Source organism: Lampetra fluviatilis, chromosome 2, assembly GCF_964198595.1.
Source record: "Lampetra fluviatilis chromosome 2, kcLamFluv1.1, whole genome shotgun sequence".
Taxonomy (NCBI): domain Eukaryota; kingdom Metazoa; phylum Chordata; class Hyperoartia; order Petromyzontiformes; family Petromyzontidae; genus Lampetra; species Lampetra fluviatilis.
In genome coordinates, this window is record NC_136276.1 from 8,111,702 (window position 1) to 8,137,894 (window position 26,193).

General features: G+C 50.0%; 1 protein-coding gene across 3 annotated transcripts in view; it reads right to left on the reverse strand.

The window, feature by feature from the left end:
• LOC144941196 (arf-GAP with GTPase, ANK repeat and PH domain-containing protein 1-like) overlaps positions 1–26,193 on the reverse strand; it is a 165,774-nt gene that overhangs the window by 51,415 nt on the left and 88,166 nt on the right. For 2 of the 3 annotated variants that reach the window (XM_078867809.1, XM_078867790.1), the window contains exons 7-11: positions 22,516–22,697; positions 20,489–20,677; positions 19,167–19,256; positions 8,309–8,413; positions 3,114–3,729 (exon numbers count right to left, since the gene is read on the reverse strand). In XM_078867809.1, the coding sequence (XP_078723935.1) occupies positions 3,114–3,729; positions 8,309–8,413; positions 19,167–19,256; positions 20,489–20,677; positions 22,516–22,697 (1,182 nt within the window). The remainder of the gene's footprint in view (positions 1–3,113; positions 3,730–8,308; positions 8,414–19,166; positions 19,257–20,488; positions 20,678–22,515; positions 22,698–26,193) is intronic. The other variant, XM_078867799.1, reaches the window with a different exon arrangement.

The window sequence follows — 26,193 nt, forward strand, 5'->3', positions numbered from 1 at the left end:
AAAGCGCGGCCATCGTCGGGGAGAGAGTCGACGCGTCCACGCGGGCACGGCGAAAGGGTTAATATTCATTGGCGACATTAGCATTCAGTAACTATAAATATTCAAGCATTCAATTACAGGAAACATTTCTTTTATTATTTAAATTTGGTGGCAGCGCATGCTCAGGGAGACGATGGAGGACACAGTGAATTAACTGCCGGGTCTAACCTTCCCCCGCCACCACCCACCCCAGCCTCCCTCAACCCACAGCCCCCCACACACACACCCCACACACCCCACACACCCCAACATCCCTCACCTCAACAACACTCGCACCCACCGAGCTGGATGCCTGGGCACAACAGGCACGATTTTGTACTCTGATATCTCTCCACAAGTCTCGGGATCCGCACGATACAAGTGAGACGGGACGTGGGATTACTAAGGACATGGGCAAGCTAGGGGGGGGGGGGCAGTGGATTAGTAGAGGACTCCACCGGCCGTGAGCCACGCTCGCCCTCCCCTTTGATCCCCACCACACACAAGCGCGCGCGGTAACCAGCGGAGGCATGCGAGCCGTGCCAAATGCTGCGGCTGGCCATCGAGACCAGAGTGTGAAGTTCACTCCGATTTAATGGCTGCTGCTGCTGCTGCTATATTAGAAGCTGATAAATGCAGGCAACCACATTCACTACGTCAAGTGTATGTGATTAAATGTTTAGAATTGCAGTTCTTAGGTTTTATATTGTTGGAGCGCTCAGGATTCAAATATGTACAAGTGTAGGAATGTCGTTAACAGAATTATCTGTTTCAGTACACAGATATTACGTAAAAATTTTGTTCGAATTTTTTCAATCGCGATTTCTGCCATGCTGCTAAAACACAAATGTTGGCTTATGGATGACAGGTGTACATCATACGGACAAGGTTACCCTTTATAGCCTTAACAGATTGTTGGAGCGAGTGCCGTTAGCGTGCACCTATGAAGGCTGGCACGGCACACGAGGAGGTTGCCTTTGTGTCTCCATAGTGTGGATGTTTACACACTGCACCAGGAACTCGTTAGAGGCTGAGGCGACCTAGGGGAGGCCCAAGACCGGTTCAGATAATCGTCACTGGTGTTGGCCTTGAGCAGGAATAAAACTCGGGACGCCGGGTTTGTAGTGCAGCGTGCTAACCGCTACTCCACCGCATCATACCCACAGACATACACACACACACACTTTGTATGCGTGTACGTACAGAAGGCACAAACATGTATGCACGCTTACCATATGCGCAGTCTAGCAATGCTACAAAATGGAAAGTTTACTTTCATTCATGTGACTTGCATTTCCAAATCCTGCTAAAAATATCTCCTCCGTCATCTCCGCGAGTTCACAGATTGAAGTTGCAAAACAGTTTTCACGCGACCAAAAGAAAGTGCGCGCTGCCTCTCTTCAAACGAGAACGAATTAAACACTCGAGCGCCGCCAAAACCACGACGTGACATTGCGCTTGCAAGTCGCGTTGGCTCCCACCGAAGGATCACCCCACGAACCCTCCTGGCCTCAACTTCCAAGTGGAAACATGGGGCAGAAGCGCGAGCGCACACCTCCGCGGTGCGGAGAGAAAACAAGCTCCGATTCCTCGTCCAGGGAAGAAGGCCGTAGTTAATACCCCACGCACACGTGGCCCCGCCACCTATCATTACCCTGCTATTAAAGGGAGCAGCCATTTATCATGATTGAGGCCGCAATCACTCCACATTATGCACCTTTCTCAGGGGTAAACGAGCCTCCGTACGATAGCCCGCCCCCTTCCCACTTCTCATCCCGCACTCTGTCTTGTCTGCATTTTTTTGTAAGATTATGAATGTATCTTGATTATTTATTATTATTTTTGTTCACTAAGCCTTGCCCTTGCCTCCTCTCCCTCCTTGCTCCTGCCCTACCACCACAACTCTTCCACCACTTCCTCCTTCTCCTCCTGCTGCCCCGTCCCTGCGTTACGGAGCCGAACGTCCCTAAACGAGGCGCGTGCGATCAGTGGCAAATGAACATCGCCGTGTGGCACGGGAGGCATCCCTCACGCGCGGTAGGACAGTGACTGATTGCGCCGGTGCGGTGGATTGCCTCAGCGCCGTGCTTGCACGCGCGCACGGATGAACGAACACGGGCACACGCTAGTGCCACGTCAAATCCGGCGCCACGGCCGCAAAGGCACCTTCTCAGCGCACGGTTGTCTGAAACGCATTCGTCACGCGGCGATGTGCGCCGATGACAACGGCGCAAGCTCGGTAGTTCTACAAAAAAAAATAACCTGTCAATTTAGGACAAAAAAAATCGTTTGCAGGATGCGCTTCCCATGTCCCGCCTAACCTGAGCCACTCGTTACGCAGCGAGAGTGACTGTCGGCTGAGGGTTGTAATTTGAGGCTCGGGTGAACCTGTTTCTTGTTGTTAAGTTACTGCGCAGCCGACAGCGTGTCCTTACGAGGAGCACGCCCCTGCCGAAACGAGACAAGACCGCAACGCCGCTGTTGCGCAAATGGAATTTACGTGGCCATCACGCATTCCTCAGCTGTAATCGCCGCCAAATACAGGCCACCTAACTCGGCGACAGACGCACGACTGGCCACTTGCCCATTAAAGTTATGGTGAGACAGACATTTGAAGGATGGTAGGAAAAGGTTGACAAAATTACTTCCTCGTTGTTTTTTAGGCATGTGATGATTCACCCCTCTGGTTATTTGCTGAACTGTCACGATCCTGGGTAGCAATTGGATTCTTTTTGTCACATTTTTACTGACTCCTTTGTATAGTTTATTTTATTTTTTATTAACCATTTGTACAGTTTTGTTTGGGCCGTTAACATAACACGTAGCAATGTCATATAATATATGTAAAATTTTCACAAATTTGAAACCATCGATGGACAATTCGATCCATGTACCGTGAACAAAAAAAACAGAATCGACTTAATTTATGCTTTGTTAGGCGCTCACTCGTTTTTTAATACGGCCTGCAGCACAGCCGTCCTAAGGGCGTTCTGTGCCTCTCACGCGCTCGGATAGCTGGCGCGCAACATTTCGTGAACGAACAATGGTGATGATAACAACCGCGGTGGCAAAGGGGGGGACGGACGGACACGAACCTCCATTGCCAGAGATGTGCATGCCCCCAAGCTCCCGGCTGAGCTCCGCGGCGCCGATGCCAGCGCCGCCGCTCGCGCAGTACGAGTTGCTGCTGGTGCTGCGCGAGTGCACGCCATTGCTGCCGCCTCCGCCTGGCTGGTACGGCGCCGGGTAGTAGCAGGAGGGCAGCGTGGGGGCTCCCGCCGTGGCGATCGACACGGGCGACGAGGGCGTCGACGAGCAGGCCCCGAACGCGGCCTGCACGCCGGCGGGCGACACGCGGTGGCCCGCGCTCGAGCCCAGCAGCTGCTGCAGGATGGACGTCGATGGCAGGGACGAGGGGCACGCGGAAAAGGCGGCGGAGGACGGCGGCGCGGGCGCGCCGGGGGGCGCCCGCCCGCACGCCGCGCCGTTGGGCTGCGAGCCAGAGGCGGCGGTGTGAGGGCGGGCGGCGTGCGGAGCGTGGGCGCCGGCCTGCGCCGCCTGCTGCGCGAACGGCGAGGAGACGACGCCGCCGCCGACGCCCCCCAGGCTGCTCATGCTGGAGGAGGAAGCGCGGGGCGGCCGCTTGCCCGGAACCTTCACCGTCGTCCGCAGGAGGTCGATGGCCTTGCCGTGCACGTTCTGCATGTAGTCCTGCCACGCGCACCGACCACCATCGTTAAATGGAAGAGTAAGGGCGTCCTCGTTTTCGCGAGGCGAGACGGGGAGGGAGCGTTTCACTCGCCTTGACCGCGTGGCGTTTTGCGATTGCTGATCTCAGTGCTCCCTCGGCAGCTCACTGAGGAGTGCCATTTGAAGGCATTTCAGGGAAGAAAATGTTTTATGATGAGGGCACTGACATTAGATGACATAGAGGATACAAAACATATGACAACATTTAAAATACCTACAAAGATCATATTTACGATACCTACTGTTTTTTTTTGTGTGTGTGTGAAAAACTAGAAGTCAATCTAATCCCTCTTCTTCTTGTCTGCTCACGTTTGCATTGCTGTCCCTTTTCTGGACAGATCTAAGATTTGCTTTGCCACTTGTCCGAGCTTGTTTAACCATCCTCAAGAAACCCCCCCAACCCCCTGAGACCCTTGCATTGGGAGTGCTGACACATCGTTACGATTACTGATCCTTGCGTGGGCTTATTTTTTACGCGGTAACGTCGACAACGTCAACAGGAAACCCAGAAGAGAAGAGTTCTAAAATCAACATCAATAGCTCGTGTAAACCTGAGCAAAAACCCAACGGTGAGGTGCCCCTTTTGTGCCGCAACACAAGAGAAAAGTATTTTACACGCGCAATTAAATTCGTAGGCACAGTGAATGTTGTTGGGATAAACACGTACGGGCTTGATAAATACAACCACTAAGGAGGTATCTTCCACGGCAAAAAACATAACAGGAATCCCAGCATGTTCTGCGTACCAAGATGACATCATCATTCATTCACTCTTGAACACAGCATTGTTGTCTTTGTAGCCGAATTCTGGTATCGGCGGCCGTGCTAACGATAACGATGGCTATGCGTCGTCGTGATCAACGCCTACGAACGCCTCTCAAACGCACAGCCCGAGGAGTTCACGGAGGATGCGCATTGGGAGAGTAAGTACCTGTGATTGGTTAGTTCCACCAACTCCGAAAAATCACTTTCCCGCTCTTGAAACCCAGTGCTGCACATAATGAATCAGTATTGAATAAGTCCTGCCTGACACTGGGGTTAAACAAAACAGCGCTCTAAATGGGTCTCTTTTCGTGGCTCAAGTGGAGCAAGGAGAAACACGTTGTGCTGTTCTCCTGCCTAGATTCAGTATCTCCCTCCCACACTAGGGGTGGGAATGTTTTTTCATCAATCATCATCGTCGTGAGCCATGGTCAATCCACTTCTGGATCAAGGCCTCCTCAAGCCGCCACCATATCTCACGATCCTGCGATATGATGATCGGCCACGCGGCTGCGCGCAATCTGATTTGATCACTTCATCTCCGTGATTACAAACTCTCACCTCTTATGTAGCCCCTTTACCAGGGGCCACATGGGATTTTCAAATACCATTGACCAGCAACACATTAACGCACACCTCAGCGTTATCTAATAACGACGCAAAAATAGTTAGGGCTAACCTTTACACCAATAAAAAAAACGATGCCTGCGCCTGATTTTTTTGTCACGAGCAACGTCCGCGTGAAAATTCCCCTCCGGTGCAGCGAAGATGCTCGTGGCGATGGCTCAATGCCGCTTGTGGGCCGTTTCAAAGTGGTCGGCCTCATGTGGTCGTGGGCCGAATGAGACAAAGTTGGGGCCGTGTCCGGCCCATGTGCCGTTGGGTTACCCGAGTCCTGTCCTATACGTGCACGGTTCCCCTGTATCACCAGCACTGGCTTTAACAACATATATATTTCCGAGCTCTCTCTGATCTTACATTTACAAGCAAATTTCTTATATTGACATGCTAATCTCTCTCAATACAATGGCCACCCCCACAGCTTCGTTTGTCTGATCTTACATTTACATGCAAATTTCATCTCTAGCCCCGCCCACTGACCCTTGGACTACACCCATCTCAAACCTTAGCAGCGCTCCCGCCATATATTTTTCCTGCCTCAGCAGCTCACCCGCCATATTTATCACCTGATGACGATTGCTTGTGTTGCGATCTAAACGTCGTGATTTTGTTATTATTTTACTATCTACGTGGCTTTACCGAAAAACCCAAAGAATATGAATTCCTGCAGTGTTATCGAACGTATTTGTTTGCAGCCGGCATGCACCGTTCTGTTTGCGATGGGTTTTCTCAGCATCCATTGATTTAAATCGGTGCCGGCTTGTTGAATACCTGGCACGCAAGGTTTGGTCGCAAAGTGAGAGCTGCTCATCCCCGTGTGAATGATGCCGTTTTAAATTAGAAACTCCCAGCCACCATGACCTCTTGACAAGGTTAGTGACACGACCATAGTGAATTGCATTTTGCTTTCAATGTTAACTTAATTTCGACTGCTTTTGGTGTCTTTGGAATAGTACGTACAAGTAAAAATGTACAGCCCTTTTGCCAATTAAACTCCAACACTGTGTTGATATGAGAGACCATACTTCACCACTCTGGTCAGTGCGGGGTGACAGTGTGGAGAGGCCCAGGACTGGTTTGCAATAATTAATAATGCAGCAATAAATACAAATTCACATCAAATGTACCCAACATTCATTTATAACAAAAAATAGCAAGTGTCCGCGTACAGCATGCAACTTTACGTGCTTTTTATCTATTTCACGGGGAGATCACGGAGCCCAATTAGTTATGAATTTACCGTACTTGACCCAGCGTGCAGCACTGCTATTGTTTTTGTTATTGAGCGAGTCATTAGCGGGGATTAGTGACTGTGGAGACAGCCGGCGTTTACTGGAGCTAAAGCACCAGGTGGTGGGGGCAAGCCTAGCCTCGCCATTACGCCTTTGAGCACTTTCAAACAAACACTGCCGGGTCTCTTGTGACTCATTTGCAAATAAAATGCCACTTCAGCGGTGGCCTGGCCTTGCTTTCCAGATTCCCAACCCGAGCTCTGGGACTCTCTCGATAGCCCGAAAAACTAGAGAACCATCCCCTCTCCCGCACTCCAACCAGCCCAACAAAAAAAAAACCAATCAGTACCCCGAGTCAATTAGCGGCGAGCTCCTTGACCCGGACATTCCTCGTGTGCGGCAGCACGAACCTTAACCGTGCCACGCGAGAAAGAGAAGAAAAAAAAAACCAAAAAACCCATAACACGAATACCGCAGCTAATGACAAGTAAGCAAAAATAATTCGTGAAAAATAAACGCGTGCGTCGCACACGCCAGCCGCGACCGCGGACACACGGGTGCACACGCTGCGCCCTAATTGAGTTGTGTGGAGCTGCCATCCATCTCATTAGGCGGATGAATATGAATTTTGCCAGCCGCGCAGCCATTAACGCGTGTGACCGAGTTACATTCAATTAGCTTCGACAAACATGTTAATTGCCGCCGCTGCACTAATTAGCGCGGGGAGGAAGGGAGGTGGCGGGCGTCTGCTCCTCAGGCTGGATCAAGTGCGGAGCGCGGCACCACCCTCTCCCCCCCCCCCTCTCTCTCGTCTCCTGCCTCGAACGCCCCCCCACCACTACCAACCTCCTTCCCTCCCCTGGCGAACCCGCTCCCCCCACCCCGCCTCCACGTGCTCCCGCCTCTCCGCCCGCACCCTCCCCGTGCCGCCAGCCAGCCTAACGAGCTTAGTAGCGCTGTCTCACTCGTCGCGGCGCTTCCCAGCGCGGCAGCGCGCAAGGGCACGCGCCGCTCTCTCTCTCTCACTGCTGCCGCGGCCGCAATCCCCGTACTGCAACCAACGCAGCCCACGCACAGCGCACAAATCGACAAACTTACAAACGGTGCTCCTAAACCCACTGGAGTAGCTTGCGAGTGTGCAGGCGGTGCAACTGCAATAGGTGCGCACGGGCCGGAGGGGCCCGGGTGCTGGGTGGGGGGGGGGAATTTGAACAGCGGCGGCCCAATTGAATTCCTTGCACCCAAGGATCATGCTAACCATGCGGCAGTCGACTCGCTCAGCTGGGAACGCAAACATCTCCCCATGGTCGTTTGAGGGTGCTCTTGCTCATGCTGTGGTCTCAGCGGCATCGCTTTGTGAGATCGCGAGTTGGCAACGAGATTCATTCGTAGATGAAAGAGGCTGCCTCGTTTAATTTAAAAGTGTTTTGTTGGAAAACATGAATGGCATCTGGCACTATGTTGACAGGTCAAATGTGGGACCCTGCCATCAATAAAACAAACTTCTACGTGTTAATTTGTATTTTTTAAAAGTTGTGAAAACGTACTATAAATATATAATGGTGTGGATTATAATTCCAATAATAATATTTAGTTATCCCGGGAAAGCCTCACTGAGTCTTGAAGACTATTTTTCAGGAGGGTCCTGCATTGGGGTGTTTGGCCAATTCCATTGTTGAAAATTTGGCTTCATATCGGGAAAAAACCGGAGAACCTGAAGAAAACCGACCACGCATCGGAGGGGTTGGCACTCAGCACCGCCATCTCCTGGTCACACCTCACAGGCCCACACTTACAACACCTGGCAAACCTCTGGTACTAACCAGGCTTAAACCTGATTAGCTTTCAAGACAACAAGATGTGGAGCACGTAAGGTGATTTAGTCATCGGCAAATGCGTGAGATTGGCGAGGCCCTATGGCTTACCTGCAGGCTGGGGTGGTAGGTGAGGGTGCCACTGTCGCAGAGCGTCACATATTTTTTCTTCCACTCCTTATTGAGAGAACTGCTGCTCCTCTTCATCAGGAAACCCTGGACAGACACGACCACATACACAACAAGTCTAAAACGCATGCACAACACAGCCACCGGCCGGTATTCCAGCCATCGCGATCACTTCCATTTCGCTCCTTGTGCGAGCAAAGCCATTAGTGATTGTCGTAAAAGTCACACCAAAAGTTCATGTTAAAAATCATTCTGTAACCACAATTTTCACACGACTGGCCTAGCCAGCACAGTAATACCAGCGTCGAGACGAATGGCTTTCGTCTTGAGCATACGTACGTATGTGCGTGCGTACCTAACGTGCGTACGCACACACGTGGACGCGCGTACATACGTGGAGACACAGCCAATTACTCATGGTGTCAAAGGCGACCCATGCAGGGTGGAGGCAATGACCCCGTGTGATCAATACCCCCACAAATGAGAACTAATTAAAGGCGATCCCCTGAACAAAGGTTTGGGTGATCCTTCATTCGGAGGGACACTTTGTCGAAGGATGCGCACATCTCGGCGGCTTAGTGTTTCTGCGGGCGGAGGTAGGCGAGGGGTGAGGCCTCTAAGCCGAGATGGCATCTTCTGCCCGGCGCTTATAACGCCGGAATGATGGCGGGATAGTATATTCGCTGCGTGCTTCGTTCAACTTTTCATTTTCTCACGAGACACGCGCAGGGAAGAAACGATGACAAGATTACGTTACAGGAGGCGGTCGCCGCACTTCAGAGTTGGCGAAGGACTATCGTGCGTAAAGGTCATTAAAAGTGATCGGTGTGAGCATGAAATACAATTTGTGTTGGTGGGCTGGGTTTTTTTAAAAGTATATTATGTTAATGATGCTTCAGTGAGGTGTAGCGTTAACATAATTTATTGCTGTTCTGTGTGCTGCTGCTACTTTCATAGGCACTGCGATTTATCTGTGTGTCCCTTGCCCATATATCAATTTCAGCTCTTCCCAGCAGTCAGGGGCTGGAGATGACTTGCTGATCAGCCCTAATTAGAGCGAGGTGTGTTCATGTCTCAAAACTGCAGAGCAGCTCATGCATTTCTGGATATGGATTGAGCGGTATTGGGTCAGCAAGTAAAACAAACCTTTGGTTTTTTTTTTATAAAATACTATTATATATTTGTCGAAAAAGCCAATATATAATATGCTTCACCCAGAACCTACAGTTAAGATGCAACTTCATCGTTTTTGTGTGTGCCCTTGGTCAAATAGCATTATACGCAAAACAGTGCAACAGCAGGAGCATAATATGTTGACATTACTCACGAAAATAATTAGATTAAAACTATTTATTTTAACTTGCAGCCATCAGTCAAAATCCACTGTGAATGAAGGCCTCACCACACCATGTAGTCCCTGGCGATTGCTTGATCGTATTTCACCACACTGCTCAGTGGGGGTTTGTGGAGTAAAACGGTGTGAGGGGGGGGGGCAGAACCGGTTCAGGCGTCACCCACCCACTGATGTTAGCCGCAACCGAGAATCAAAATCTCAGCTCGTCAGGGGGCATGACAAAAAAACGCGTCAAACGCTTAAACTGACCGAGCAGTTTTCGTCCTCACGAAAGGTAACAACTGTAAAACGTTTAAAGATTCAAATGCCCCACTTACACAATCGAGTGGAAGTGTCACGTTTATTCCCATTCTTTAATGTAATTATCAATACCCGAGCCGCTGCGTGCGCAGTTTGTCAAGCCCCCCCCCCCCCCGTATATTATCCCTAATTGAGATATAATAAAGTAACATAAAAAAACACATTCCTTTGGCAGTGCTCTGCAGATCAAAGGGACCACAATTACAGCCCACGCTTACCCTGGCCAAGCCATTCCTCCATCAGCCCACAACCGCCCACCTCTCTCCCTCAGCCCCCAGAAACCCTTGGGCACCAGGTTAATGGCTGCCACTTAGGGGACACACGAGAGACAAAGGCGTAATAGGAGGCCCAAGTGCTAGGGCCACACTTATCCCATTTGCATCTCATTCTGCCCGGGCGGTACTGCCTGTGCCACTGGTGACATACCTCCCCCAGGGCAGGTTCTGCCTTTTGGAACGGTAATAAGTAACAGCCGCAAAAGACAAGGGCTTGTGCGTGTTGGCGCACGTGTGTTGCTGCCCGCACTACCCCCTTGTGCGCCATTCAGGCCTTCAAAGGTGCTCGTTCACAGCACTTTCTTCAACAGCCTGTGCAGGCTACAAGGGGCATCTTTGTCTTTGTATACGAGGATACACTGGAACCTGGCCATGGCGAACATTGGTGACGAGCGATACTTGAACCGGTCCTGGGACATCTTTAAATGGGTAGCTGGTGTGAGGTGTAAACGTGTAAACATCGGATATAGTGCTGGCCACACCACCCACTCTGTATGCCGCGATGCAACAATCCATCTAACTCTGGCATACGAGTTGATGCGATCGCTCTACCTCCACGGTAGATGTCTTCCCAGAGGTCAATTCAAAATGAGTCCCTGGTATGGGGGGGGGGGGTGTTCATGTGATGTATGTATGTATGTAGAACTTCTTTTGCACCGTATGTAGCCAACTAATCGGAGATGTGGAGAAGGAACAAAAAAAATAAACAAAAAACGCAGAACCAAAGAAATGAGTTTTCAATCGAGATTTAAAAGCGCATAGCTCCAGTTGCTTCCCAATATCGGAAGGAAGAACGTGCACTTGTTGCAGAGGGTCACGGTTCAAATCCACCAACGGCCCCGATTGTGACTATGGGTGTATTCATTGTCAACATTCTACGCGTCGTCGCAGTGGGCATTTGCGTGCCGGCATCATGGTCCAAAAATCGACAAATTTGAAATACAACCCACACAAATTAGTCAACTGGGATTACATATAGCTGTAATTGCCCCAGATTAGAGAAACGCTTGGCAGCACCCTCCTGAAGTGTCAAGAGGAGACTCGGTGAGGCTTCACTGGGTCAACAAGTACACGAAAAAATAAGCTAGGCCTTACTGATACGAGTGATGGTGATAGGAGCCATGCTGCCCCATCACGCACTACGTGAGTCTTAATGAGTGCTCGCTAACCGCATTTGCCGTGTCTGTCTAAGCGTCTGAACAAGGGGCCCTTGTCTGTGCGTGTGGCAGCACAGAGCACGCTTGTGCTCTGGGAAGGAGTAATTACACGAGGTCCGAGGCCTAGGGCGAACTGGGCCCGGGGATGGAGGAGGAGTGGTACGTGCCCCATATCCCGTTCCATCAAGGCTCATCATCTCCGTCAACGCCCCCCCCACACCCCCCCCACACCCCGCCCCCCCACCCCCCGGCTGCAATATGACCACCAAGGACTGGTTTGCAACTCGGCAAAATGACAAAAGGGAGTTCAACTACAACCGTTGCGCAATCCTTGGGCTGGGCGACCCACTGAATTGCGAATTTCGGTTTAAATGTAAATAATTCACAAATCAGTTGATGAGTTTGACTGTGTGCACAAGTCAATAGTGGCTGTGCTAAAGGAAGACACGTTTCCACCATAGGAATGTTGAATTTCCACCGCTGGCTTCGAGCTGTAAACGTAAGATGACCCCCCACATCACTCTCAGTGGTGTGGATGGCCCATGGCAGGCTGTTTTGTATTCCGCAAAATAAATATGGTGGCGAAGCAGTTTTGAAATCACACAGAAAGAAAGTGACCACAATTGCAAACAGGGCCGACGTTCAGTGAAAGCCCTAACACCATAGCATTGAATTTCCTTGATCATGTGTTGAGTTGAGCAGTTTACAATCTGCCATAAGACTGCCACCATAAGTACTGAAGCATACTAATTGCAAAACCCCTAAAACGCTATTGACCCACCAATTTATTCAGAAGCGGCATTTACGAAAAAAACAGGTTACATTTATAAAGCAATAACAAATGTAACAGATGAACGGAGACCATTCAGTGGCATCACATCAGCAACTGTTGGCAGATGTGGCATCTAGAATTATAGACACAAAGTCATAGGTTATATGTTTGTTAATTCTAACATTTTTTAATTAAACATTCTCATTTTCAAGAAGAAAAAGGGCAGATATCTTTCTTCTCAAACAACCATCTCAGGAAATGAAATATTGTCACAATGCTTGCTTAGAAACTGATAGAAAAACTTGAATCAAGAGCAGACAACCAAAATATGACGTCTAAGAATACATCATCCACACAGGAAGATTTCTCTACAAATCTGGCTGCTGCCTGATGATGTCGGTTGTAATTACTGGCGAAACGTCGTACTCAGATTGTAAATGTGGTGCATTTGCTCTCCAAAACACCGGTGTGCTGTACTAGTAACGAATTGGCATGTTCTGTTTTCGTGACAAACCTTACTGGCTGTGTCGGGTGGTGGCGGGTTTAATGACACATTTATATTTAAGTGATCTAACCCAAAGCAACCGGTATTATGGATACATTTTACCGCTATATTTCCCGAAATGCGAACCCATAGATCTAAGTAGCCAGTGCAGACAGACTGCAAAAATCTCCATCCTAGGGACATTTCATATCTGGAGAAATTATCCGACCTAGCGCGCTGGTGGAGCTAGGTCGGATAATCTCTCCAGATAGGCGTTTGCCACGCGGCACAGGTGACACAAACGTGAGTCCCCACGCGGCGCTGCGGCCGCCACTCCCGCCGCCGCCGCTTCCCCTACTCACACAACGGGCTCGCGGCAGCGGAGTCGAGTCGCCCGTCCCGGCGGGACCCGCCCCCGCCCCCTCCCCCAGTGGAGGGGGGAGGGGGCCGGTCGAATCCTATCGACTCCGTGATTAATTATACCGTTATCTCGCGCTCACTCCAAGAAGGGTGCCCAGGGACCGCGGGCCACTCGGCTGTCACTTCTCTTTGAGGTTAGTGGGCTCGGCGGTGGTGGCGTGCGCAGGCGCCCGCCGCCATCTCCAGCCAAACTCCACGTTTCTCACTCGTTTATTCACCGCTTCTGTTACATTTATTGACCAATGAGGGGCACGTTGGGAAATTAACGTGCGCGCTAGAATAATTGAATGCCCTCTCGCCTCTGTTCAAATTAAGGGTCAAAATTAATTTTACAGAATTCTACTTAATGTTGAAAAAAGTTCATTATTTATGAGGATATATTGAATGGAGGTGAAGATGTTGAATGAAAGTAGTATGTTCCGTGATATAAATAGACCTCTAAGGAGTGTTTGCCACATTTGGGAATTAACTTTGCAGCAATTATCACAGTTACCTTTGATATTCTGCATGCATATATCATTTGGTTACATATTTACATTTCATCCTGAGGTGAACGCCATTTGTTCACGACAAGCATACACCATTAGTTTGTTGTCCTTCCCCCACACCTCCGATTAGCACGGTTGGCTACGCACGGTGCGAAAGAAGTTCAACATACAAATATACAATAACATGGCCGTTAAAGACATCTCTGCAAACGTCACCTAACAAATGTTTCTGAAAATCACCCCGCAAACACGGAGGCCGCATGATCTCAGTGCCAGCACGGACAGGGGGACCCGGCCTCACCTTGAGAAGGTGCGTTAGCACTACGGTCAGGACACGGCGCTGACAAACACAAAGTTTTTCGCACTGAAAAGGCCGGGCCACCCGTGTCCAGATAAAGCGACGGGCCGTGTAGCGCAAGTGTTGTGACGTTCACCTGCCCCGCCAAGATAAATACTTCACTCTCCCTTTGCGATACCTTCTGCATCCACGGTCTCCAGCCCCCCCCGCCCCCCGGTCCAAAGCGATATTGGCAAGTTTTGCTGAGAAAGAGGGAGGTGGGGGTGGGAGGGAGGGGGCGGCAGCGGCGGTGGCGACAAAGTAAGGGGGCTACGAGGAGGCGGTAATGAGAGCATGGCGGGGACGGATCCATCTGCCGCCACCACGACGGCCTTCCATCACGCGGGTTAAAAGGCGGGCGACTCGGGGGGTCAGGACTCCCTCGCTCAAGGCCGTCAACATTCGTTACCGGCGAGAGATGAATTTGCGGCCATCCAGATAAAGTCTCTTTAATTCGCTCGCACCGCGCGGCCGCTGGGGGGGGGGGAGGAAATGGGCCGAGCGCGCATCTCTTCCGCCCGTCTGCGACTCGTGGATAACGCACGACACTTGTCACGGCGCGGGGGCCGGGTTACAAAAGCGCCGGCGGTGCGGCGGGAGGACGCGACACGAGGGCCGTCTGGAGAGGCGCGTAGAGAAAGAAGAGAAGAGCTCTGCTGGGGCGGCGAGCGCGCGTATCCTTGTTGTGCTGCTCGTGTCGATTCTTAATCCGGCGCGCGGGAAAGTGTGACTTGTTTAATTAAGTGCTTCGGAATAGCGGAAAGGATCTTGTACCGTGGCGCTAAAAAGCGGTTAGCAAAATAATGAGACTCGGATTGGCATTGACTCGGCACGTAATACATGGGAGGGTTGTGGATCCAGAAAATACTTTTTGAAAGGAATATCAATATTTCACTTTAAACTTTATCTAAGCAGAGGAATTTTATACATGAAAAGCAGTGCAATCGCTGCAGTTACGCTAATCCCCCTTTAGAGCCGTCATTAAACAGTATCCCATAGTGAAGCGGGGAGCTTCCCAGGCATGTCCTCGGCTAAGTGCCATCGTCCTGTTTCCAATATGCAGTTTATTAAACTGGATACGCACAGTGATCGGCTCACGTACAACTGTGTCACGGAATTAAATTAAAGACAATCACAAGGCAGTTAAGGGCTTCTCTCCCTTCGCGTAACAATAAAAGACCCGTTCTTAAAACTGCCTTAATGCAGCCACCAAGGGCTTCATGAAAGAAGACGTTTTTAGGAGGAGCCCTATTACCCGTGATTTTGTGCTTAGTCTAATTGATACTTGGCAAAGTTGCGCCTTTCACAGGTCAAGGAATACGTGAGCAAAGTTGTAACACGGAACAAGAATATGTTTTTATCTCCATTTCACTCTCTCGGTGAATCTTGAATCCGACTCAGTGTGCATTTAATGAGGCACATGCAATTAAGTTTAAGCACAGCATTCACCACCAGACTGCCAACTGCGCCTGCACTTTAAAACTCTGTGTTACAACCGCATCCTCAAAAGTTCTAGCCGGGTAGCGGAGTAGTGGTGGAAGGGGGGGGGGGGTGTAATGGTTTAAAGATCGTCAACGAATCCATATCGCCAAGAAATAGATGCACGTGTTAATTACGTGAAGTCATAACAAAAAACTCGACCATTTCGTCGACAGCGTTTGCGAAAACCTGGCGTCATGCTCGGCTGCTCACAATGTGTCTGTGCTGTCTGCATTTTCAGCCGGAAATGTAAACATTTATTAAATAAGATGGAGATTTTACTTCGCTGAAGCCGATTGCTGCACGAGTGCATGCATATTCTTACACATCTCTTTGAATGAACATGTGCATTAAATATATATATATTTAACAAAATATATGTGCGGAGCAGTAGCGTAGTGGTTAGCACACTGCGATACGAACCCGGTTACCCGAGTTCATTTCCCGTTGATAGCCAACATTGGTGACAACTATCTGAACCAGTTTTGAGCCTCCGCTCGGTAAACTCAGTCTTATATAAGCACATACTGCGATGTCTACATATTAGCAGTTGGAACACAGGCGGATGGGCATGGCATTGGCCACACCACCTGCGCCGGCCTAAATAGGCGCTCGCTAACAGCGCTTGCCCCAACAGTCTGGAAAAGGCTATAGAGGGGATCTTTGTGTTTATTGGGGACAGTGTTACAGTGGCTAGCGGACCAAGCTCCTATTCTGCTTATCCAAATTTGATTCCTGGCAATGAGGCACATCAGTGATAATTGGTATCTGAACGTGTCCTTGAGTCTCCCCTAGGTAGATTCAATCTTAAATGAATGATAATTATGCTATTTAATTAATAATCCTAGAAAGCCTCTGAGTCTCGAAACCTTTATGCTCCAGAGGACCCTAACCCATTGCTATGCAATGCCAGCCTTATTAGGGGTGGCTAATAGCACTTGCTCCAACAGTTTATAAAGTTAAATGGGGGGTGTTTATCTCTTGTGTGTGTTTTAGTTTGTTTGTGCATGTGCAATCTTGCATACCCTATTTTGTTAACCCTTAACACCTGGATCTGTCCAATGACCTCCAGTCACTCTACTACTCTACATGGCATTAAAGTACACCAAACCTGGTACGAATGTTGAGGTGCCATTTACCACCAGTCGGTAGTAAATGGCAGCTATTTTTGGTTGTGCTTCTATCCAGGGGTAGGAGCAGTGCAATTAAAAGAGGGATTTATCGACGCGATGCCCACTTAAGACATTCTCACAAGACTGTTGTGTGTGCGAATACATGCGTCTGCCAATATCCCCCCAAGTGGAATAATGACGTTGCCACTCAATAAAAAAGAAATGCCTCGACGTAATAATTTCTCCTTGTGTGACCGAAACTGAGCTCTTCATTAACCAGAAAGAGAAGAAAATAAATCACCACCTGCAAGCGGACAATGTAACCGCTGGAATGTGAAACAGGAATATGCATTACGTGCCACGGTTAATCGACAGACATGAAAAGCACGACTCTGGTGGCTGTCGAGGCATAGTGAAGATTGACATTATTATAAGCATCGATGACAGATCTTTGCAAATGCACATCGCTATTTGTCACCTGAGATCAAATCGCTCAGGCTCACGTGCATCCCAAAAAAAGCCTAATTATTTTTCCACCGAGACGCCAGTTAGGGATAGGCAGCAATTCCAAGTTCCCTCACAATGAAAGTCGAGGCTCGCCTATTGGACTTGTCTCGATCGGCTTGTTATCGCTCATTACAGGGAAGAGAGTTGGGGGGGGGGGCAGATTGGGGTGAGGCGCAGCACAAAAGAAAATTCTGCATTGACAAAACAAGGGCCCCGTGTTTCCACGGCGATTACTTGACTTTGGAAAAAGAAGGGTGCAGGGGTGTGCAGTTGGACGGGCGACGACAGGGGTGCGTTGCGTCAACACTACATGAGCATGCCCGGTTAATACGGTTGATACGGAAATAACATCGGCGACTAAAACACAGAGGGCGAAGGAAGGAAATAATGTCTTTCAACATGCAACGTACAGATGCCCGCTGTCGCGGACGCACACCCGTGCACATGCACAAGCGCTCATATGCACACATATATGCAAACAAAGACATATACACACACGCGCACACGCGCACACAATGCCTGTTCCTATGCTGTTTGGGAAACGGAAGCAATTAAGGAGAGGCCGCGATTAGTCGGAGCCGATCAGAGCGCCGCTGTTTCCTTCTCGGTGGGCCCGTTCGCCAGCTGTGAGCTATTCGCGCAACGAGGGCCCGTGACATCGCCCCTAATGAGGCCGGAACGTCGTCTGATATTCACAATCAGGGGGCAAATGGCCGCGTCGTTAGGGCCTAATTACAGCCATCCATTACTCTGACAACGGAGTGGCCAGATGTCTGCGCGAGCGCGCTCGCTGTCTGGCAAGCGGCGTTCAAATTACTGCTGCCGAGCCCGCGATTTAAGCAGTGAAACATTTTTTTAAGCCAGTCCGACTGTAAAGATAAAATAAAACATGTGGGAGAAAGAAAAAAAATCATTGTCAAAATTTTTACAAAAAACAGAACAAGCAGCTTAAAATGCAAATTCAGGCCAAGCTTTGCTCCTCACATTCATTTGATCGGGCACCAATACGATAATTTCGGTCCTCTGCTGAAGGCTCTGATCTAGAGATAATTACGACGATGATTTGCGCACTTGACAGCCCATTCAGCGGAAAAAAAATCAAGCCGAACGTTTCAAGGGCTGTCCACAAACGGTCCCAAATGAGCCGCCCTGATTTGCTCGCCAGCTACGAGATAATTACCGACCACCGGCATATGCCGCCGGCCTCGCTTAGTGCGACAGGGAACCAACCGCGTACGCATCATCACTGGCTTAACGGCCGACGAGCTCTCAGCCCCGAAGCCTTTCATTCTCACTCGGATCCCGAAGACGCGTTCTTTTGTCCGGCAGTAATGGCAACAGCAAAGGTGACATTCTCAGACGACTTAAAAACATTTTTCATTTCATTCATACCGCAATTTTTTATTTTTTTGTCCGGTAGGAAGTGCCCACGGACGTGAGGCTTTATACCTTTACGTGTTTGCACACGTACGTGTGTATTCGCCCACATTTGCAGGGTCCATATACGATGATTCAATGACGTTCATTTACTTGTGGTTCAATGCACCTACATCCTAAAAAAGCTACAAGGGGCCAAAATGTCAATGCTTTAGATTCGTCCATAATATAGGTTATTTTTTGGGTTAGATTGCGTAAATATAAATGTGTCGTTAAACCCGCCACCACCCGACACAGCCAATTAGTAAGGTTTGTCATGTAAACAGGACATGCCAATTCATTACAAGTACAGTACACCGGGGTGTTGGAAAGCAAATCCACAACATTTACAATCGTGAAAGCCTACGTGTTAAACTGCTTTAGATTCGGCAGGAAATAGATTCATATTTCACATCAAGTCAAAGTGGTTTCCAACTCAAACCAACAGTGACACTCAACTCACATTTACAACTCTGAGCCAGTGGTGGAAATTCTGCATTCCTATAACCGGCGTTGAGTCTATCCAGAGGACAACTGCTGTTGACTGTCGACAAAGTGGTATTCATTTTAGTGACCCCCATTCGGATGATATGGCTGAATTGACCACCTTCACCTCACCGGGATTTGAACTTGCAATTGTAAGATTGTCAAATGACCGCCCCTGACCATTGCACGGATGCAAAAGGTAGAAAATAAGGTTTTATACCAAACGTCTCTTTTACAAAACGCCTTCTCACACCTGTTTAATGGGAATCTCCCTGCCGCTCCCAATGATGTCCGTTTTCCCGACGTCATTCCTCCTTTCGCCATCCAGGTTCACCTTCCGGGACTATTGGCACAGGAGAGAAATATTTGACTTGCGAGTGGTAATGAGATTTTTTTAAAAATATTACATTTTCAATCAACCAGCACGGACACATTTATTACAGAGTGACACGTGTACATAAATATTACACAGAAACTTAAAATAATTACAATAACATTTTACAGCCGTTTGAAAATCCACTGTTGGATGAAGGCATCTCCTGACGACGTGCCAGGCATGGGGGTAATTTGACCATACCTGACCATGGCTGGTCAGTAGGGGTTGGTAAAAGAATCAAACTCAGGGTGGCAAGGTTCTTAGTCAAAGTGCGTTAACCACTGCGCCACCGCTGCCCACACACACAAAGTTACATGACGTAATTTGGATGTATGAAACGCCTGAATGCAATTTAATCCAAACAACCACTAACCATAAAAGTGGCACTCATCATAATAATAGGATTGTTCTTTTGATTTTTGACATTCTCTTCTGAAAGTTTAATTCTAATTGTGCTATTGGTGCCTTGTGATGAAGACATTTAACACTGGGAGCTCTCGCAGCGAGCGCCACAAAGTCACAGTGCGTCAGGGAGCAGTCGCGGGAGGTGAAATCACAGAGCAGTTCATGGAGTCACTTATCGACGTTAGGGGCACATGTTTTATCCACTCTGTTCAGACAGTGTAAAGCTCATCAGTGAAAACAGAACTTGAAAACAGAATTTACATAAACCTCAGCGACAGACTAAGCCAACTGAAGCAACAAACCAAATTTGATTATGGCTTCTTGTGCAGTCACTAGCGATCGGGCCTACACCATGGTTGAACCTGCATTCAAACCCAGGTATGTATGTATGTTGAACTTCCTTCACACTGTATGTAGCCAACCGTGCTCATCGGAGGTGTGGGGGAAGGACAAAAAACTATACACAAAAAGCAGTTCTATAGAAATTAGTTTTCTATTTAAAAGCGACTAGCTCCAGTGGCTTTCTAATATCGGAAGAAAGAGCGTTCCAGATGGCCTTGTTCGATAGTGGGCCAAAAGCCGCTGCTGTGAGGCTGACCGGAGCTCGCGTGGACCAGTTGTGCCCAGCTAAGTGTCTCTGACACGGTGATAGCCGACCGAACCACCCAGCCAGCTCTGCGTGTATCCCTACTGATGAACATGCGGTACCTGTAGCCGAGTAGTCGCCCTCTATTGCAGCTCCGCGAACTTCGAGTGCTGGGCACGGCAGTATAGGCCGAAGAGCAGGCACTCACCGTGAATATGGAGCGACGCCTCGGCTGCTTGCGCGACGACGTGGGGGTGATGGCGCTGTCAATCCGCACTTCGCGCTCAGTGCTGGCCGGCGTGGAAGCAGACGATGACGAGAGCGCAGGAATGACCGCGACTGTTGTCGCCGCCGCCACGTGCGTCTGTGAGTAAAGGCCTCCGTGCAGCGCAGACGGCTGTTCCAGTCATGGCACAACAAAGAAAAAAAGATCCCCAATATAGCCTTCAACAGACTATGAAGGCCGGCACAGCACACAACAGGGCCATGTTCTGTTCATCACAATGACACTGAAGAGGGTGGTTTTGCGATCAAGGCTAAGCTACCTAGAAGAGGCCCTAGGCCAGGTTCGGATGCCACTTGCCGTTTCAGATGTGCATCATGGGCAAGAATCGAACCCAGGTTGGCAAGAGCGGAGCATCAGTTTATAAACCACTATGACACCTTTCCCCACCACAGACACACACACCCCACCACAATTACCAGCAGCCTGTGTCCCAGCATTCACAGGACTCGATACGGTAAGAAGGATAAATTTAGCTTTGTGGTAGCGATGCTGAATCCTGGCAGCAACAGCAGCACAATAGTTTTATTTATTTATTTGGGGGTTCAATCAAATGAATCTCAGTCGATTCTTGATCGAGTGCTCAGGACCGCAAAATCAGGCAGCCTGCTCTCACTGTCAGCACCACGACGGCACTCCGCACAACCTCACACCTGCAGCGCCTCCTTGAATTTTCTTTCACCCTTGCTTCATTGTAATCAGGCATTCGCTATTGACTTATTTTAAATGCCACAATCAGTGTTACTTATACTGAAAAGGGCATTACCTTTTTTGAACTTTACAAAGGAGTTTGTCAATGAGGCCTGCTGAGAAGGAACTTTACAAAGAAGTCCGTAGATATGTCTGCTGGCACGGACACTAGGAACCTCTGATTTGCATTAACATGCCCCTCCATTGGGCCTACGAAGCTGTGCACTCGAGATAATTTTTAATTGTACGGCTAGTTGACATCAATCTCCATTGGATGGAGACATGATCAGCCACTGGACTGTGAAGCCATGCCAGCCAGCTCAACCGCACCCCAGATAGAATGTAAACGATAACGTCGCCACGCAGCTGACAAACACACTGCCGCCTGCAGCACATGCTCCCCAGTGTTTTGAAGCATTTGCAACTAAATCATCCTTAATGTGCCCGATCTCGTCACATCTCCGAAGTTAAGCAAGTATGTGCCTGGTGAATACTTGGACGGAGGGCTGCGTGTGTGGATACGAACAACCGCTGGCTTGGATTGCAAGGCGGCCAGCAGATGGCAGCACAGCAATAGATTGTTGAGCATTGAGCATCACCCACCTTTGTGAGCGGAGTTTTTCTCTGGCCACTTTGGTTTCCTCCCACGTAAAGCCAAACTCTCATTAATGGAACCATCCAACCATCCCTCCGATTACCACAGTTGGCTACGTACGGTGTGAAAGAAATACCCCATAAGGCTTTTCTGCGTCAATAATCTTACATGATCTTGAAACTGCTAGATGAAGGCCTCCCCAAGCCTTTTCCAAAAGGACATTATTGTTATTACTATTATGGGATGTTGGGATTGAGAGGTGTGTGGGTGTATGTGTGCATGTAGGGTAGCGGTTATCACGCTGCACTATGAACCCCGGCGACCCAAGTTCGATTCCCGCTCAAGGCCAACACCAGTGACGATTATCTGAACCGGTCTTGAACCTCCCCTCGGTCGATTCAGCCTCAAATGAGTACCTGGTGGTGCGGTGTGTAAACATTGCCACTGGGAAGACAAAGGCGGTCGGGCGTGGTGCTGGCTACCCACCCCCTCATGTGCTGTGCCGACCTTCATAGGTGCTCACTCACAGCACTTTCCCTAGAAGTATGTTAAATGCTACACGGTGGACCTTTGTCTTTGTTTGTGTTTCACACAAGAGTCAAGCTGGCAACATTAGGGAGACCATGGGTGCCTCACGTGGGCTGTGGGGTTTACCCGTCGTGGTCACCTGTGTTACGTGGAGGGGCAGGGGCACAGCAGCCAGTGGTGTCATCACCTGCGCAGGGTGCGGGGACAGGGGCCCCATGGGGGACGACGGAACGACAGGCGTGGAGGGTGGCGTCACCATAGGCTTGCACAGTCCGATGGACAACTGCTGCTTCTTCCGCGTGGCCACGATCCTCTGGGCCACTGCGCCACAACACGGGCAGACGGCAGAGTCACCGAGGGGGGAAAACAAATTAATGAGATGAGACTCCGCACCCGTCGAGTGAAACGGACGCACAAAGCGCGCCGACGTTTTGCCGAATCAGAAGCGTTGCCCACAACATCTCCGAAGAAGCGTAATTGTGTGAAATGTTAGCAAACTAGTTGAGTTGTTTGTTAAAAGGGAGTGGTAATGGTGTTGGTGGCGAGTGAGGAGCTTTCCGTCTGTGCTCGTATACCACTGCCAATGCAGCCGCTTCTTATTCTTCTCCTCCAATTATAACCTCAATTCGGTCACGCAACTCATTTGGACACAGAGGTTTTTGTGGATTTTGTTCAAGTCGCATCCGACACGTGGAATTCAGTCAACGTGAGGCGTGCCAGACTAATGGGCGGCCATTTTCATCGCTCAGGATCGTCTTCTACAGTTGGCCATAAAATACGTCCCTTTGACGACACGCGCCTCAACGTGGATATAAAACCAAAGGTTTAAAGCAAATCAGTCTCCAGTAAAAGTTGTTAGAAGCCAAGGCCATGAAACCACGAGCAGGTGTCCTTACAGGGAGGCCAACGCCCCATCGCTCAGCACGGCATCTGCCCTGCTCCACTAATCGCTACTTTTTCCTCTTCCCTCCTATTTCTTTGAAATCTCAAATTGACCCCCAATCTCTCTCCAGCAGCACGGCAGTATGTGCCAGCCGAGATGCAGACCCCCATCTCTGAAATCAATTACCTAATCCGCTTTAATCGGCTGCGCGATTAATGCGACCTCATTACACTCCAGCCTCGCCCCGTCCCGGTGGCGCGATGTCACATCGCGGCTCCAACAGCGCGAGACTAATGGAGCGGGGACAGAGTCACAGCCACACCATTCCCGCCCTCCTTCCCTCCTTCCATCATTCCCTCTCTCCCCTCCCCTCCCTCCTTCCCTCCTTCCCCTCCCTCCCTCCCGGAGGCCCTTCCTTCCCTCCCTCCCTCGCGCTCTCTCTCCCTGTCATTTCCCACAAGGACCACAGAGGCGTGCTCTGCACCTTGTAAACACGGCTGTCTCTTTTGTCAAAGTCAAGCCAGAGCGGCCAGGAGGGTGCAGGCTGATGTAGCCGTGACGCCGATTGGCTTTGCCGATTAACGGCGGCTGTGGTTTTTGGTCAATTTCAAAACGATCGCTTCAAATTGACAGTTTAGAGCGTCCTCGAAAATTCTCATTTATCTAATGTGGGGGGAAAAAGGATGCCACGTGTGGCGCTATACCCAGCACGGCAAAGGAGACGCACTGGGTGAGGGGTTGGGGGTTAGGGTGGGAGGTACCGGATGGGAGTTTGCGTGGCGGACGAGTGAGGAGAGCGCGGTGGGGAATGTTTTTGGACAAATCTACCAGAGGGATTATTAGCAGTTTTAAGAGCAGCGCTCCTACGATAACATTACACATCCCCAGGCGACAGTTCACGGAACGCCTAATTCGCTGCACTTTTCGAACCCATGTTTAGCCAATTTTGTAGGCTTCCCCCTACATCAGAGGCATCGTGGGGTGCGGGGAGTGCTGGCTGGGGAGCCAGGGGTTAACGTGTAGTCATCCGCTGTAAATTTCCTCCCTCCAACTCTGACCCTGTAATTATACTTTTTTCTTTCACCTCGTCAGACATCTGAAAAACATGTTCAACAGAAACCGTGCCCCTGTCAGCAAACTCTCCCTACCCAACGCCACCCCACAGACCCCTTCACCCTAACCCACTCCACAGCCCTGGAGGGTAAACCTTTAAAAGGACCCCCTCCAATAATTGCCAATTGATTCCAAATAAAGCGCTTTGACAATGACCAATGAATGGGAAGGGGGGAGGGGGAAGGGGGGAGGCAGACGGGGTGCTGCTGATGGTGAGAGGGAGCAGGGAAGGCCAGGGGAGGGGAGCACTTTTCGATGAGTTTCCTTTAACTCCTCTCGAGACGGCATGAGTACAGAGCAGCGAGCCCACACCAAAATAAGCGAGCAGGACACCAGGTCTAAAGAGTGCTGTGCTGTTGTTGGAGCACTTGGGCCTTCACAGTTGTGCCGTAAGAGCCCTCTGACGGCACAACCCAAAAAAACACATCGGAGACTCTTCTAGCTCCTCAATGGTCCGAAAGAGGACGCGGGAAATATGCCTCCGAGTCCTAAAAACCAAGCGCGCGCTCCACCTCCCGACAAGACAGGAGGCCGGTGGCGCGACACACGCGCAGGGGGAATTTTCCGCGCACAAACCGGGCGACGCAGCGTCGTGCCGGTGGCCACTAGCGGACACCAGCCGGCCACGTCCACTCCTGTAACGGCGCGGCCAGAAGTACCGGGGGTGGACGGTGGTGTTCGGGCATACGTGCAGCGTCGGCACGGAGAGCAGAGCACATGTTTTGTTGGAGGAGCGAGGGAGGAAGGGGAGGTGGGAGGCAAAGAGATGGCGAGGCTGGGCTTGGAGGGGGGGGGGGGAGACACTGGCGGGAAGGTTGGGGTTAAAGGTACAGCTGGAACAGCCTGGCGGCCAGAGATCACCGGCCCCTCCTCCCTACGTGGGGTTAATGAGATAATTGCAGTTTATTACATCCTGAGTCCAGATGAAAGGCTGCCTTACAAACAGATGTGTCTCCACATCCTGTAAATTCAATACCTCCACATGAGCCGCACAGCCCTACTCTCTCTCCCTCGCCAAAACCCACCCCACCCCATCCCCAACCACCACAGCCACCCCCCCCCCCATGGCCTCCCGCCCCCAAACTAACAAATAAATACGTAAATAAGTACGTCGGTAATTCCCCGCAATTGAGCCCAACACGACTAGCCCTCTTTCAGCAAACATCTGCGCAGAGATCGCAATATCCCAAGCAGTCCCGTGGCACAGACAGCAGGTGGCACGGCATACGGGCTGTGAGCAGCAGCAGCAGCCGCAGCCGCAGGACGGGGAAGAAGGGAGACACTTTAGGGAGCAGAGTGGGGCAGAGAAATGCGAGGCCGAGCTCGGCAAGGCAACAGCGAGAAGTGTCTGGCGGGCGTGGAAGTGAGGGTTCGGAGGCTTGGGCACAATTGTGCAGTTAAATTTTGTTCGCCAACTATGAATGGAGCAGCTGTCTTCAGCCCTATCACTCGCTCCCGCGCATACCTCCCCAGAGCCACGTGTACTTTGTTTCTAAACGCACGTTCATCAGCATGCTTTTAGAGTATTTGGTTGCAATTTCCACACGATATGCCACTTCGTTGAGCTATCTTTTGTGGCCAGGTCGCTTCTGAAAAGGAGATATATAGTTCAGTGGGCCTTACCTGGTAAAATAAAAATAGTTAATAGTTTTGTACTGTTTGGAAAAGTTGTCCAAATGGACTTCCGTGCTTTTTTTTTATTCATTGGGGAGTCCTACTGCTCTGGACCCCAAAACATTTTCAGCAAGTTAAATGCAATAATATAGATATGTAAAAAGAAATTTATAGGGCTTTGAGTATTTTTTTTTATTGTGTGATAGA